A 13,923-nucleotide genomic window follows, 5' to 3' on the forward strand; every position below is an offset into this window, starting at 1 on the left:
GGTCATAATTCATTTTTTAAATCTAAAACAAATTTGAGGCGCAAGTAATTAAATATGGAGTTCTGCAGTCACCTGTGTATTGCAATTCTCAGTTATGTCTAGTGAGAAGTATCCACGTGTACACTATTGATAAAGAGTAAAAGCTATGGCTATATTAAATGCTTTGTTTCCATATCAAACACATAAGTGTTTCATAACATTTCAAGAAAAATGGGAGGAACAACAGAGGGCTGGATACAAAGAACCATAAGCCGAAAGAATATAGCCACTAGTGCTGTTCTACATATACTTGTCCAAGAGTTTGTGCAGTGGCTCAAGTGGTTAAGACGCTGAACTGCAGGCTGTGGAAGGTCGGTAGTTCAGCAGTTCAAGACCCGAGTTGCCACATGACGGAGTGAGCTCCCGTCTCTAGTTCCAGCTCCTGCCAACCTAGCAGTTCGAAAGCAAGAAATTGCAAGTAGATAAATAGGTACCACTTTGGTGGGAAGGTAACAGCGTTCCGTGCGCCTTGGTGTTTAGTCTTGCCGGCCACATGACCACGGAAACGTCTTTGGTCAGCGGCTTTGAAACGGAGATGAGCACCACAACCCTAGAGTCGGATTCAACTGGCTTTCGAGCAAGGGAACCTTTACCTTTTATAATAGGCTGTATAATAGCTTCCAGCCATGGAAGCAGAGAACGTCCATGGATTTAGTTTCTCTTTTCTTGTGTGAGTGTGGGGTTTAAAATAGTCCTTCTGTGGGCAGAGATGCCTTATATGCCTTCAGATCCAGCACAGAATTTCTAGGCAGGGAAATCCTGGGTCAAGGCAGTGTGCAATGGACTATGAGTATGTACACAAGATGGACATGCATTCTTTGAAACGAGTATAACTTTAGCAATGCTTTTTGTACCTTAACTGTCCTTAACATTTTATTTTCAGTGGGTTTTTCTGAAACATCTCTTAACACGGTATGGTAAACCACTGAAAGACTATGAGCTATGGGCTTTATGTTATGAATGTTTGCTTGCTCTGGAAGCTTATACAGATTATCCAGGTAAGACCATTATTAATTTCCTTTGAATTTATATATTTACTTAAACTTGACATTAATGTCATCCTTCTGCAAATAAAGCTGGCTGGGTCCTTTGGGAGGACAGAGTGAATTGGCATACAGGAGGTATACACTGGTCTTTCACTGTAGATTGTGTCCAGTCTGAGGGGCAGTTTGGGAAGTGAGAGGAGTTAAGAGTGCCCCATGGAATCTCACGCTGATTCCCATCTGCAGGTAGCCAGAAGATACCTCAGTGTTCTGTACATCAAACATATTTGAACGTTGGGTTTTGGTTGTGTCTACTGCCATGCAGCCTGAGAAGAAATCTACAGGACACTGTGTTGCCAGACTTAAGAATACCCCCCCCCCTTTTACATGCTAGTCTGTTTCCTGTAAATATTTTTAGGCAAGAATTTTAGGCATGCTGTGAAGTGTGCAATGGCATAGACGCAAATCAATACGGAATGGTTATAAACAAACTGTAAAGTCAATAATTCAGCACATATTCTTTTACGATGCCCATAAAGTCACTTTCCATATGCTGTCAACTTTTTTGCAAAGGAAGATGGTTTATCGTGGTTCTGGGTGCTCTTACACAGCTACTTAATGCTGGGTTTATTGTGGGGAAGTAGAATATATATCGTAGGTTTTCATTTACGATGACAGTATTTTGATGTGAGGGTTTGAGGGAGGTGGTATTGTTAGGTTAGTAGGGATGACCTTGGTGCTTTCTGGAGACTTGATTTTCCTATGCTTAATACACACTTGGGGGGATGCTCTTGTATACAGTCATGGTTGTCAGCTGGCATGAGTTTTCTGTGACATGCTTCTTGATGCTGGGGCAGCTGTGCTGTTGTATTTGAGCACTGGCAGTTCTAGTGCCCTAACCTTGTTCTCCTGACCCTTTGAGGTAAATGACTATTGATCCCTTCTTTGTGTGGATATTACTGCCTTCATTTTAACTTTGTTTTTGGCACTTGGCATATTGAACTCACTTTGCCACTGATGAAATTGGGTGAGAGGATTGAAAAGGGGGAGGGAAGCATTGAAGCCCATGTAATATAATGTGGTAATCTGATCCAATGATGGAATAAAAGGGGCCTGGCCATTCCCCCCTCCTCTATAAAAGCACTGATCTCTTCACATTTCCTAGTTGAACAGGATCCCTATTTGTATGGCAACCCTGGTGGCTGTGGAAGCCTTATGAGTCCCTACTTAGATGAGGGTGTTAAAAGAGAAAAAACAAAATATGGATCCTCTTCAGTTAGGAAGGATTAAGATAGCAGTGTTTTGGTGGTATTCACATTATGTGAGGGGGGGGGGAAATGGATGTGCCCTTTTCAGCTTATATTCCATTGTTGGGTCAAATTACCACATTACGATATTACAAAATCTTTTCTGTAGGCTAAGGCCATTTATTCCTTCCTGCCTTCATGCTGGAGTGCCTGCAGAGCTCAAGTACTTTTTAACTGCTTTTATCTTCTCTTTTGCTGATTATGTTACACTCATTTCAATTCAGCCCTTTTAAAAACCATTTAGCTTTATTTAGATGACATGATAAACTGTAGTTTGTGTTGCACGCTGTCTGCCAGATGTAAATAACAACTCCCTGCTTTATCTGCTGCCTCTCTCCTGTCTCCCGGCAGGAAGACGTCATCCCTTTTGTGCTATCTTTGTGGGCAGGTGGCTATAAGGGGCAGCAAACTCTGGTTTGAAATCCCCATTTAAACCATCTTTATTGGAATAATACAACCAGCTAGGGTAATTAATTCATTATGATGTAACCCGCCCTGAGCCCACTTGTGGGATGGGCAAGCTATAAATACAAATAATACAAATAAATAAATGGCAATGTGTGTAGAGTAGCCAGGAGAGCCAAAGATTGTCTGGCAGCCTGAAGCTTTAGCCCTTTAGCATTATGCACCACTGGGTGGCGAGTTGGACTTATTTTTTGGGCCAAGAGAGCTCTGAAAGAGCTGTGACTTACCCAAGGTCACCCAGCTGGCTTCATAGGGAGGAATGTGGAATCAAACCCAATTCTCCAGATTAGAGTTCGTTGCTCTTAACCACTTCACCAAGCTGGCTGTCACTAACTAGGGTAACCAATCTCAAGTTCTATCATTACAACTATCTCCAGACTCCAGATATCAGTTTCCCTGGAGGAAATGGCAGCTCCAGAGGGTGAGCTGTATGGCACCCTCAAATCTCTTATCACCCTCTAATTTCCAGGAATTTCCCAAGCTTAGAATCACCAGGTTTGATCAAACCATGATTTATCATAATGTCTGAATGCAGACCTTAATTCCCCTCCCCCAGACATTACGTGTCATATGCATGATTCCAGTTTCAAACAAGATGTCAATTACATGTATTGGGAGGATTGTGGGTAGTGCTTTCTTACAGTATGCATGGTTGGATACACCCAGATATAACATCTGGGAGGGGTGGAAGAGTCTCTCAAGGTGCTGAGCAGATGAAATGTTATTTACTTCAGATGATGTATGAATTGGATTTTCAATCTGTTGTGTGAGGGCAGACATCCTTATACCAAAGCTTAATCCAGCCACATTTTAAACTTCTGTAAGATTCTGAGCTCTGTTACTTTTTTATTACCTATTTTTCAGCATATTTGTGTTTAGACTCCGTGTTGATGAATAGTGATGGAAGTGTTCTGTTTGCTGCACGTGAAAGTGAAGGTAAATGCATGCTACTTATTTCATTACACTACATTTATGTTTTAGCAATATTAAAACAAGTGCATACATTTTTTGGTGATTTTTCTTTTGTCATTAGGATCGTATGATATGTTTTACTTGGCTCCTGAGACAGCGGAAGATGATTTTGTTACTGAAAAGGTAGTGTATTATGTTGATAAGATCTAATGTAACTGGAAGTACATAATTAAAGAAAATAGCAACTACATGTCTGATCTGCAAAGATGGTCATGTTTACAAGCACATTTGTTCCCTAATGTTAAAAGAAATGCCTCTAAAACCCTAAAAAAGCTAAAGTTTTGTTTAATGCCAATATCTCAGTTATTATGTATTTGAATTCAAGTAAAAAGCAGCAGAAGGATTTTTAATTGATATAAATAGAACGTTTCTGACATTTGACAGACACATGGACACATGAAGCGGCCTTATACTGAATCAGACAATCTGTCCATCACGGTCAGTACTGTCTACTCAGACTGGCAGCAGCTGTCCAGGGTCTCAGGCAGAGGTCTTTTAAACCCCTTCTCTGGAGTCACACCACAGCAGCGGCATGATCTCCCCATAGGGTACAGTGGAGAGATCATGCTGCTACTGCGGCACAACTCAAGAGAGAAGGGTCTTAAACTTTAAACCCCTTCTCTGGAGTCATGCCATCTCTCCATTGTACCTTATGGCCCCATAGAGTACAATGGAGAGATTGTGCCACCACTACAGCACGACTCCAGAGAAGACCTTGGCAAACCAGCTGGGGAAGTGAAGGGGAGGCATTTAAAGATCCCTCCCTGATCTTTCTTCACTTCCCCAGGCAGCCCATCTTGGCAAGCTGGCTGAAGAAGCAAAGAAATATCAGGGAGGCATATTTAAATGCCTCATCTTCGCTTCCTTAGCTGGACCACCTTGTCAGGCCAGCTGGGGAAGCAAGGGACAGCATTTAAAGATGCCTCCGTGATCTGTCCTTGCTTCCCCAGCTGGCCTGCCACAGGGGCCAGATGAGGAAGCAAAGGGGAGGCATCTTTAAAAGCCTCCCCAATCTGTCTTCACTTCCCCAGTCAGCCTGCTGCAGCACCCAGCTTGGGAAGCGCAGGGGAGGGAGAGTGGGTCAGTTTCACTCCCCCTTCACTTGGGACTCAGGAATATCGGTATTTACAGGTATTCTTTGGGTTTGGTTTACCCAGACCCGAAAAATACTGATTTTTCCCCCATGCACGCCTTTAGTTATAATAGATAGGTTCTATTGCCATCCTTGTACAGGGTGGTGTTCAGGGTGGTGAAAACCAGTGAGGATTGTGAGGAACTCCAAAGGGATCTGTCGAGGATGGGTGAGTGGCCGTCAAAGTGGCAAATGGGGTTCAATGTGGCCAAGTGCAAGGTGATGCACATTGGAGCCAAAAATCCTAAATATAAATACACATTGATGGGGTCTGAACTGGCAGAGACTGAGCAAGAGAGAGATCTTGGAGTTGTAGTAGATAACTCACTGAAAATGTCAAGACAGTGTGTGACTGCAATAAAGAAGGCCAAAGCTATGCTGGGGATTATTAGGAAGGGTATTGAAAACAGATCAGCCAATATCATAATGCCCCTATATAAATCAATGGTGAGACCTCATTGGGAATACTGTGTGCAGTTCTGGTCACCACACCTTAAAAAGGATATTATAGCTTTGGAAAAAGTGCAGAAAAGGGCAACTCGAATGATAAAAGGGTTGGAACACTTTCCCTATGAGGAAAGGTTAAAGCGCTTAGGGCTCTTTAGCTTGGAGAAAAGACGACTGAGGGGTGACATGATCGAGGTTTATAAGATTATGCATGGGAAAGAGCAGGTAGAGAAAGAGGTACTTTTCTCCCTTTCTCACAATACAAGAACTCGTGGGCACTCCATGAAACTGCAGAGCGGTCGGGTTAGAACGGATAAAAGGAAGTACTTCTTCACCCAAAGAGTGATTAACACATGGAATTCACTGCCACAGGAAGTGGTGGCGGCTACAAGCATGGACGGCTTCAAAAGGGAATTAGATAAGCATATGGAGTAGAGGTCCATCGGTGGCTATTAGCCACAAGGTATAGATAGGGGCTCTGGGGCAAGTGATGCTCTGTCTTCTTGGTGCTTGGGGGGGGTCAACAATGGGAGGGCTTCTAATGTCCTGGCCCCACTGGTGGACCTCCTGATGGCACTGGTATTTCTGGCCACTGTGTGACACAGAGTGTTGGACTGGATGGGCCTTTGGCCTGATCCAACATTGGCGTCTCTTATGTTCTTATGTACAACTTCTTGACAAGAAGAACTCTTTCAGGTTTAATTTCACATTCTTGTCCAAAACTCTGTGAGTATAACTGTATCTTTTGACCCAGCCTCCATTCTGAGAGCATAAAGACAATGGTGTGTGTGTGTGGGAGGGAATGAATTGTTTTGCCCGTCTTAACATTCATGACACTAACGGTGCTAATGCTAATTGTCATTTTTTTCATATTACTCAAAGGCTGAAATTTATTTCAAAGAACTTTCTTTCTACACAGTCAGTTTTTGGTGCGATAAATGTGCATTGGTTGCATGTAAACTGAACAACTCAAGGTGGTGCTTCGAGTTGTGAGAAATGTTGCAAAGGGATACCCCTGTTTACCTTTGGAGGCTGTATGCTTCCTTTTGTGCAGCAGCATGTATCTAGCTCTCTCCCTGTTTTTCTTTTGCACATGGGTGGGCTCTTGTGCTATGGTCCAGAAAAGTCATTTGTGAGAGTGTCCCACCCACAGCCAATATGTTCTTGTGGCATATGTGCAGCAGTCGTATAGAAAAGCCTGTAATTATGCTCCACTGTTTCCTGATCTCCAGTATGCCTGAGACTTGCCAGGGCTCAGCTGCCTGTGCTGATCCTGGCAAAAGTGTCAGGACAACTGTTTGTGGACTGTGCTTCTTGTAAATGTCTGGCCCTGTGTCAGTACTGATGTGTAAGTATATGTCTTTGCTCCTGAGTGGGAGTTGTCTGGTGACATCTTTGTGCTTTTCTGCTATGCCATCTTCAACAGGTTTGTATTTACTGTATTGCTGCAATTTTGTGGAGAACAGCAAAATATAATTTTCCACCTGATCACAAACTGGTGTTGCCAAGGAAACTGAAGAATTTTCTTCTGAATATGGCAAGAAGAAAGTCGGAAGACAGGCTTTCCCTGGCAGAAGCAATTAAGGTGATTTACTAAAAAAGATTTCATTCCCACATACTATTCTAGTAGCAAAGATGAACCTTGAACATTTTTTGTAACCTCAAATTAAGTGGTACGTAATTATACCCTCTTTCTTGGCTGAGTAGCTCCCCTGAGAACAAATGTGTGAGTTTTTAAAAATATATTGAAATGTATTAACTTCAAATGAATTCTAATAAAGTTAATGAATTTATCTAAATTAAAAAATGAATAAAATATTTTGAAGAACTTTTTTCTTTATGGAGTAAATGGGCATTCATAGTAACAGTTCAACATGGTATTTCATATTTCTAGACATGTGATAGCTCTCTGCTGGAACAGGGTGTAAACAGCAAGAAAGTGCTGACATTTTTGAACAAAGCAGCCTTTCAGGTATGAGGGTTTGTGTGTGTGTGTGTGTGTGTGTGTGTGAAATGTTTACATTTCTATGGAGTTTGTTCAAGCAAAATTTGTCAATAGCAGAAGTAATTCTTTTCGTGGGGCTTGGCTGAACATTGTAAGTAGCTCTAAGTAATATTAAAAGTCTTGATTTTAAAATATAACAGAAGGAATAAATAATAATTGGGACTGTCCATTCTTTTTTAAAATTCCATAAATAGGTGTGTGAACTTAATTTTCAGAAACGTTTTTCCCTTGCTGTCATTTCCAAATACTATATCCTGTCAACTGTATCAAAGACTCACATTCATGTACTGCCTAAATGTCCCAAATATGTGTTATCACCAATTACAGTTGCTGTGAAAGATCACTGGGTTTATTGTGTACTTTTCTGTTTTGTGTAGAAATGTCACAGGCTAGGCCTCTTAACACACTGTTCTCATTTTTCTTCTTTCTTCTCACTGGGTATTTAAAAAAAGATCCTGCTTACTAAGGATTCACTTCACTGCATCTGATGATGGAATAGACTTATTTAGCTCTAAGCCTCTTCTGAATATTTTTACTTTTTTAAAATTCTTGAAATCTTAAAGTGTTGTGGAAGTATTGTATATGTTGAGCTGTTGTTACAAAAACTGTGGGGGGGGATTACAGTGCAATCCTAAACAAGATTATACCTTTCTAAATCCACTGAAGTCAATGGGCTTAGATGGGAGTAAATCTGTTGAGGAGAAGAACATTTGTCTTGATAGCAGATGTTATTTTTAATGCAATTTTTTTTACAATTTTGTGTTAGGATTTGAAAGAAGTAGAAGCTTCTTTTTGTGATAACTTGCCTCTTGAGTTTCCAAATGAGAGGAAGCCAATGGATAATAATGTAGGTGAGTACTTCTGCAGAAAGACCACTATTCTTGCATGTGTGTAATATGAGAACACAGTAGGATTGCCAGGTCTCTTGCTGTGGTGCTCAGAGTGGTGGGGGGAGAAAAATAAACAAAAAATATAACTGCTGGGCCAATTCTGCTATGTCAGTTTTGGGGGGGGGACCTGGAAGTTCTGTCTGTCCTCCTTTGACATCTCCAGAAACGTTTACCGTAGCGTTTCTGGCAATTTCTAGAGAGCTCCCCCGCCGGGCCTCTGCCAGTTGCCAGGCGGCTTGTACAATGAAGCTGATAGACAGTGGATGCAGGACAGACAAAAGGAAATACTTCTTTACACAGAAAGTCATTAAAATGAGCAATTTGCAGACAGAGGATGTAGTGATGGCCACAGGAATAAGCAGCTTTAAAGGGATTATATAGATTTGTGGTGGATAGGACCATCCGTGGCAAATTCAAGGGAAGGTCTTGGCCTGTTGGTCCTCCAGACCGCTGGTATGGTCCGGCACTGCTCTTCTTATGTTGCTAATCATGCTGGATATATGTTTGTGTATATTCCCAAGTGTTTTTCTTCCTCATAGGTTAAATTAATACTTTTTTCCTTTTTCCCCCCATTTATGTTCCTCCTGTTTGGATATTAAGGATTTTTACCTATTCACAATGAAAGCAAGTTGATAGCACTGAAAGGACCACTCCCTTGCCTGACTTCTTTAAACACTGTTAGCACCATATTGCCAACTGCTTTCACCTCTTCAGCAACACATTTTAAGCCCATTGTTCTGCATCAGAATGCAGGCATGGAAAAGTAAGTAAATCCTCATAATGTTAGGACCACAGTATACTAACGTTTTATATGCTGTATTTAACATAAGGTAGCTTTGACTTATTTTCTTCTTAATATGCTTCCTTGTTTTCCACTGTAGTGAATCCATTTGAGATACCTTGGCCGAGTTCAGACTGGCAGTTTGCCCCGATATAGGCTCGTGTGAGGAACATTTCACAAGCGGATTAAAGGGGCCGTTCACACAGGCACATCTGTCCAGCGTTCCCCACCCGTACTCAACCCATCTTGTAGCGCTTGCCTCCCGGGTTTAAAAGATACCTGGTGAAAGTGGTAGCAAACCCTGGAGAGCCCATTTATCCCACATCATTCCGCTTCCCGGAAGTGTGAACGCTAACCACTAAAAGCCAGGAACAGCCCGCATTAATAATGTGCGCCAGTTGTTTATGCTGACTGACCTCCTACTCTCACTCTGGCACCAGGAAAGTACAGGTGATTGCCTTGAAGAGGGGGTAGTGATATCGCCAGATGTTCCTATGGCCCACAGCGGCCGGATCCTGTCTGTTTGCCACTGCGCCTAGGCATCTGCCACGAGGAAAACTATGCTTACAGCTGCGCCTCTGGGCCAACAATATGAACGCTCCCTCGCGCCTCATCCCGGTATGCTCCTGCATCAGTCCGCGCAGTGTGACCGGGAAAACCTGGAACAGTTTGTTCCGGTTCTTTTTTGCAATGACTCCCTCCCACTTCAAACTGCCAGTTTGAACTCTGCCCTTATGTACCACTAAGGAATGCATACTTATAAGCAACTCAGGCTCTCAGTCAACCTGCTGATTGTTATTTCCACTTGTTCCTAGGTCTGTTTAAAAATACTTCCTAAATTCAGCATTCTATGCAGGTTCCTATTGAGCAAATGTACATTTCTTCTTATGTTCTAGACCTTTCAGATGTTCTGTTTCAGAGTTTCAACTGAATGTGTGTGCTACACATGATCCTCTAGTTTGGTGTAGTGGTTAAGTGCACGGACTCTAATCTGGGAGAACCGGGTTTGATTCCCCACTCCCCCACTTGCACCTGGCTGGATGACCTTGGGCAAGCCGTAGTTCTGATAAGAGCTGTTCTTGAAAAAGAGCAGTTTCTGTCAAGAGTTCTCTCAGGCCCACCTACCTCACAGGGTGTCTGTTGTGGGGAGGGGAAAGGAAAGGAGTTTGTAAGCTGCTCTGAGACACCTTTGGGTAGTGAAGGGTGGGGTATAAATCCAGTTTCTTGTTCTTCTTCTTCTTCTTCTACTTGTTGCCATTTTGCATGAAAGGAGTAACACATGTACTTTCCATGCACGTACATTCATACCACATGAATGGAATCCTAGATTTCTGAGGAAATGTGTTTGCACATACTTTAGCCGTATGCATGTGAAAAATGTGCATGTTTATCAAGTCAAAGAAAATTGTGATAATGTTGGCAGAGTTTAGGAAATAATCCAATCCATGCTTTGGAGTTTGCTTTCAATGAATTTACTGCAATAGGATTTTGCAGAAAGACAATAACTAACTGCAGGCACTAATACAACAGAGAGGCCTTCAGAGCACAAGCACTAAAACACACACTAACACACAGCAGAGAGAGAGAGACAACAAGAGAACTGGAAGAGAAAACATTCAATAAACCCTAAATACTAGAGAATGCAGCACAGCTCCCCCTAGGATGCAAGTGGACTGAACTATTCTTTCAAAAAAAAGCAGGATTTATATTAACTGGACTCTAGGCTGTCTCTTTTCAAACAGACAGAAGGTATCAAGAGGTGCACACTCCCATTATGTGTGGTTCTACTGCGAAAAGTGAATATTTGAAAAGGGCTCATAAGAACATAGCAACTGCACTGTTGGCTGATATCAGGGGTATCTGCAATTCAACAGTTTGCCTCCACATAGACCCCAGGCCCAGCATCTGGTATTCAGAGCTACAAATTTTATTTTAGACTACACAAATTTGCAGAATAGTTATGTCCGTTTCATTTCACATTACTTCCATAACAAGCTAACACAATGTGTTACATTAGAATATAATTGATTGAGGCTGCGGTCACACGTACCAGATAACGTGGGGGTGAGGCGAGGCTATTCATGCTGTCGCAATTTGACGCGCCACTACGATGATCAGGCGCGATGGCAGTGAACCTGGGGGGTTTTCTGTCGGTGCATTTCGGCGCGCTTCAACGAGGAGACAGTAGGAACGTGCTGGAGTGATCAGACGGAGACAGTCCGTCGCGCGACAGCAGTGAACCTGGGGTTTTTTCTGTTGGTGCATTTTGGCGCGCTTCATCGAGGAGACAGTAGGAGTAGGAACGCGCTGGAGTGATCAGACGGAGACAGTCCGTCTGCGGCCCATTGCAAACAATTTCCTACTGGATTTTCCAAGGTACTTTTTTACTCTGCAGCATCAGCTGGGCGATACGAGTTGGGGGTGGGGGCACGATGCTTGCCAGATGTGTCCATGTGATCGTGCCCGTTAAATTCATCCCTCTCACGCGGCTAATTGTGCGTGTGATTGGAGCCTGATATTCCCAAATGAACAACGTGCTTCCAATTTCTGTCTTTTTCAATGGTATACAATTTATTATTTTTGCCATAGAGCTATAGTTCCATACCCTTTCTGTTTGTTCCCTAAAGCCAGAATTTTGGTGTAATGCTAATAACTTGTGTATGCTATTTTAGCAGCTTTTACCACATAGGATACCAGTTTATCTCGGTGGTAAACACTGTGTTTGGAATGTGCCAGTAGACATAATAGAGAGTCTAACTATATAAATTATATCCAGGGATCCTTTACAGTACAATTAATACTGATTTGCTAGTGGACATGTCCGCCATCATTTAAAAAAACATCAACAAACTTCTTTTGGGGTTCGTCATTGCCAACATTTCAGGCTGACATTCCCATTTACGTTGCTTAATATATTATGAGCAATGTACTTTATAGATATCAGCTTGAAACAATTTCCTCTTATATCCATATTCAGAGAAGTAATGTCTATTTTAGCTGTCATCCCTAATAGCTATATGGCAGATATTGCCAGCATTTGTCTAGTCTGTTTTTAAAATTACCTGAGTTGGTGACCATCATATGATTATGCCTGCTGTATTTATTTCCTACTTTCCTACCCAGTTAGGGTCCTCAGGGCAGTGAACATTTAAAAAGACATTAAAATCAAGTTTAATAACAATACGTATATATTAAAAAAATCAGTTTGGTCAGTGACTGCCAAATGGAATAGATAAGCCTTTACCTGTTGACAGAAAAGAGAGATAGAAGGCAACATATGAATCTCCTTGGGGAGGGAAGTTTGCAGTTTTGATGTCATGACCAAGAAGACCTTTTCTAGGGTTGCTACCCATCAAACCTTAGATAACAGGGGTAACAGAAGCAGGGTCCCCAAAGATGACCATACTAGTCAGGTAGGTTCATATGGGAGTAGGCAGGTATTACAGACTAAATTCTGTACTCCTCAGAGATAACTTTACCTGTTTGACTGGGTAGGGAATCTTCTTCTCTTTCTAGAAGATTTATCCCCTTTCCTTTTACCTGAATGGAAGTCTTATTCTACTACACAAACCTCCTTGCCAAACCTTCTCCCAGTTCTCTGTCTGTGTTCATCTGCTCTGAGCTAATGCTAAATTCAGACTGCATTCAGTCAGTGTTGAAATCTGATTCTGTCAGCACTGAACACCTTTTTCTGTCTCAGATGGTCTCAGTACACCTCTCTTCTCAGTTAAGGCAGGAATCTTACTGAATCTCCTCAGCATCCAGCTTTCTCAAGAGTTTTTCTGCTGAGCTGATGCTAGCCAATCAGATTGTTTAGAGTAGCCTGTCACTCAAGGCTCATTGGCTCTGTGAAGAAGTAACCCTTCACAGTCCTTTAGTTGTTGGTACAGCACTTATAAGTCTTTTAAAAAGTACAGTCTGTCGCAGCAGGTGTGCTGGTTCCAAGCTCTATAGCACTTTATTGGTAAATCCCAGCCCTTTGAATAGGGCCTGGGAGCAAACTGGAAACCAGTATAAATGGAACAAAACTGTAGTGACATAGTCTTGATGACCCACTCTATCAGCATTTTGTACTAACAAGAAGGCGGACCTGCGATACTCGTGAGGGGGAGCTTCACACAGAGGAGGAGGAAGCAGCTGCAGGTAAGTTTTCTCTCCCCACCGGCACCAAAAGCGAGGCCTGTGCGGCTCCTGCTGGGTCTGCAAAACGTTCTCCCCCCGCCCAGCACCAATGGCAAGGCCTGCACAGCTCCCAGCTGCCGGGCCCGCTAAGCCTTCTCCCTGCCCCCCCAGCACCAATGGCAAGGCCCATGGCAAGGCCCGCGCAGCTCCCGCCAGGTGTGCCAACCCTTCTCCCCCCCGCACCAATGGCAAGGCCCATGCGGCTCCCGTCGGGCCCACCAAGCCTTCTCCCCCACCTCCGGCACCAATGGCAAGGCCTGCGCTGCTCCCAGTCATCGGGCCCACCAAGCTTTCTCCCTCCCCTGTTGGCGGCGGCAGCAGCAGTGAGGCCTGAGCAGCTGGCCCGCCAAGCCTTCTCTCGCCCTCCCAGTGGCAGTGGCGAGGCAGTTCTCAGAGCATTCTCTGTGTATGTGCAGGGAATGCTCTTTTACTTTTGGAGGGATTTAAGTATCCCCCCCCCCATAGTTTTTTATAGATTTCAGATTTTTCTGCACATCTGGGGATTGCCCCAAATGTGCAGGAAAATCCCTTTGCCCCCTAGGTGCCCCCGATGTGCGGATTTAGATATCCGCACGCAAGGGGGCACCTTTGCTATTAGTATATAGACAAGAAGTGGGACCCGTGATACTTGTGGGGGGGAGTTTTCCTAAAGGCTCCTAATCTGCAGAAGCAGCTCCACAGGTAAGCCTTCTTCCCCCCCCCCGGCCCCCTGACTCCCCC

The 13,923-nt window shown here is 43.2% G+C and overlaps 1 protein-coding gene across 1 annotated transcript in view; it reads left to right on the forward strand.

The window, feature by feature from the left end:
- KNDC1 (kinase non-catalytic C-lobe domain (KIND) containing 1) overlaps positions 1–13,923 on the forward strand; it is a 120,745-nt gene that overhangs the window by 55,501 nt on the left and 51,321 nt on the right. Inside the window, exons 7-13 of the mRNA XM_015426889.1 lie at positions 923–1,037; positions 3,659–3,730; positions 3,828–3,889; positions 6,772–6,930; positions 7,240–7,317; positions 8,117–8,201; positions 8,841–9,003. Of these exons, the coding sequence (XP_015282375.1) occupies positions 923–1,037; positions 3,659–3,730; positions 3,828–3,889; positions 6,772–6,930; positions 7,240–7,317; positions 8,117–8,201; positions 8,841–9,003 (734 nt within the window). The remainder of the gene's footprint in view (positions 1–922; positions 1,038–3,658; positions 3,731–3,827; positions 3,890–6,771; positions 6,931–7,239; positions 7,318–8,116; positions 8,202–8,840; positions 9,004–13,923) is intronic.

Source organism: Gekko japonicus, unplaced genomic scaffold (genome assembly GCF_001447785.1).
Source record: "Gekko japonicus isolate JY-2015 unplaced genomic scaffold, Gekko_japonicus_V1.1 scaffold35, whole genome shotgun sequence".
In the NCBI taxonomy this organism is placed as follows: Eukaryota; Metazoa; Chordata; class Lepidosauria; order Squamata; family Gekkonidae; genus Gekko; species Gekko japonicus.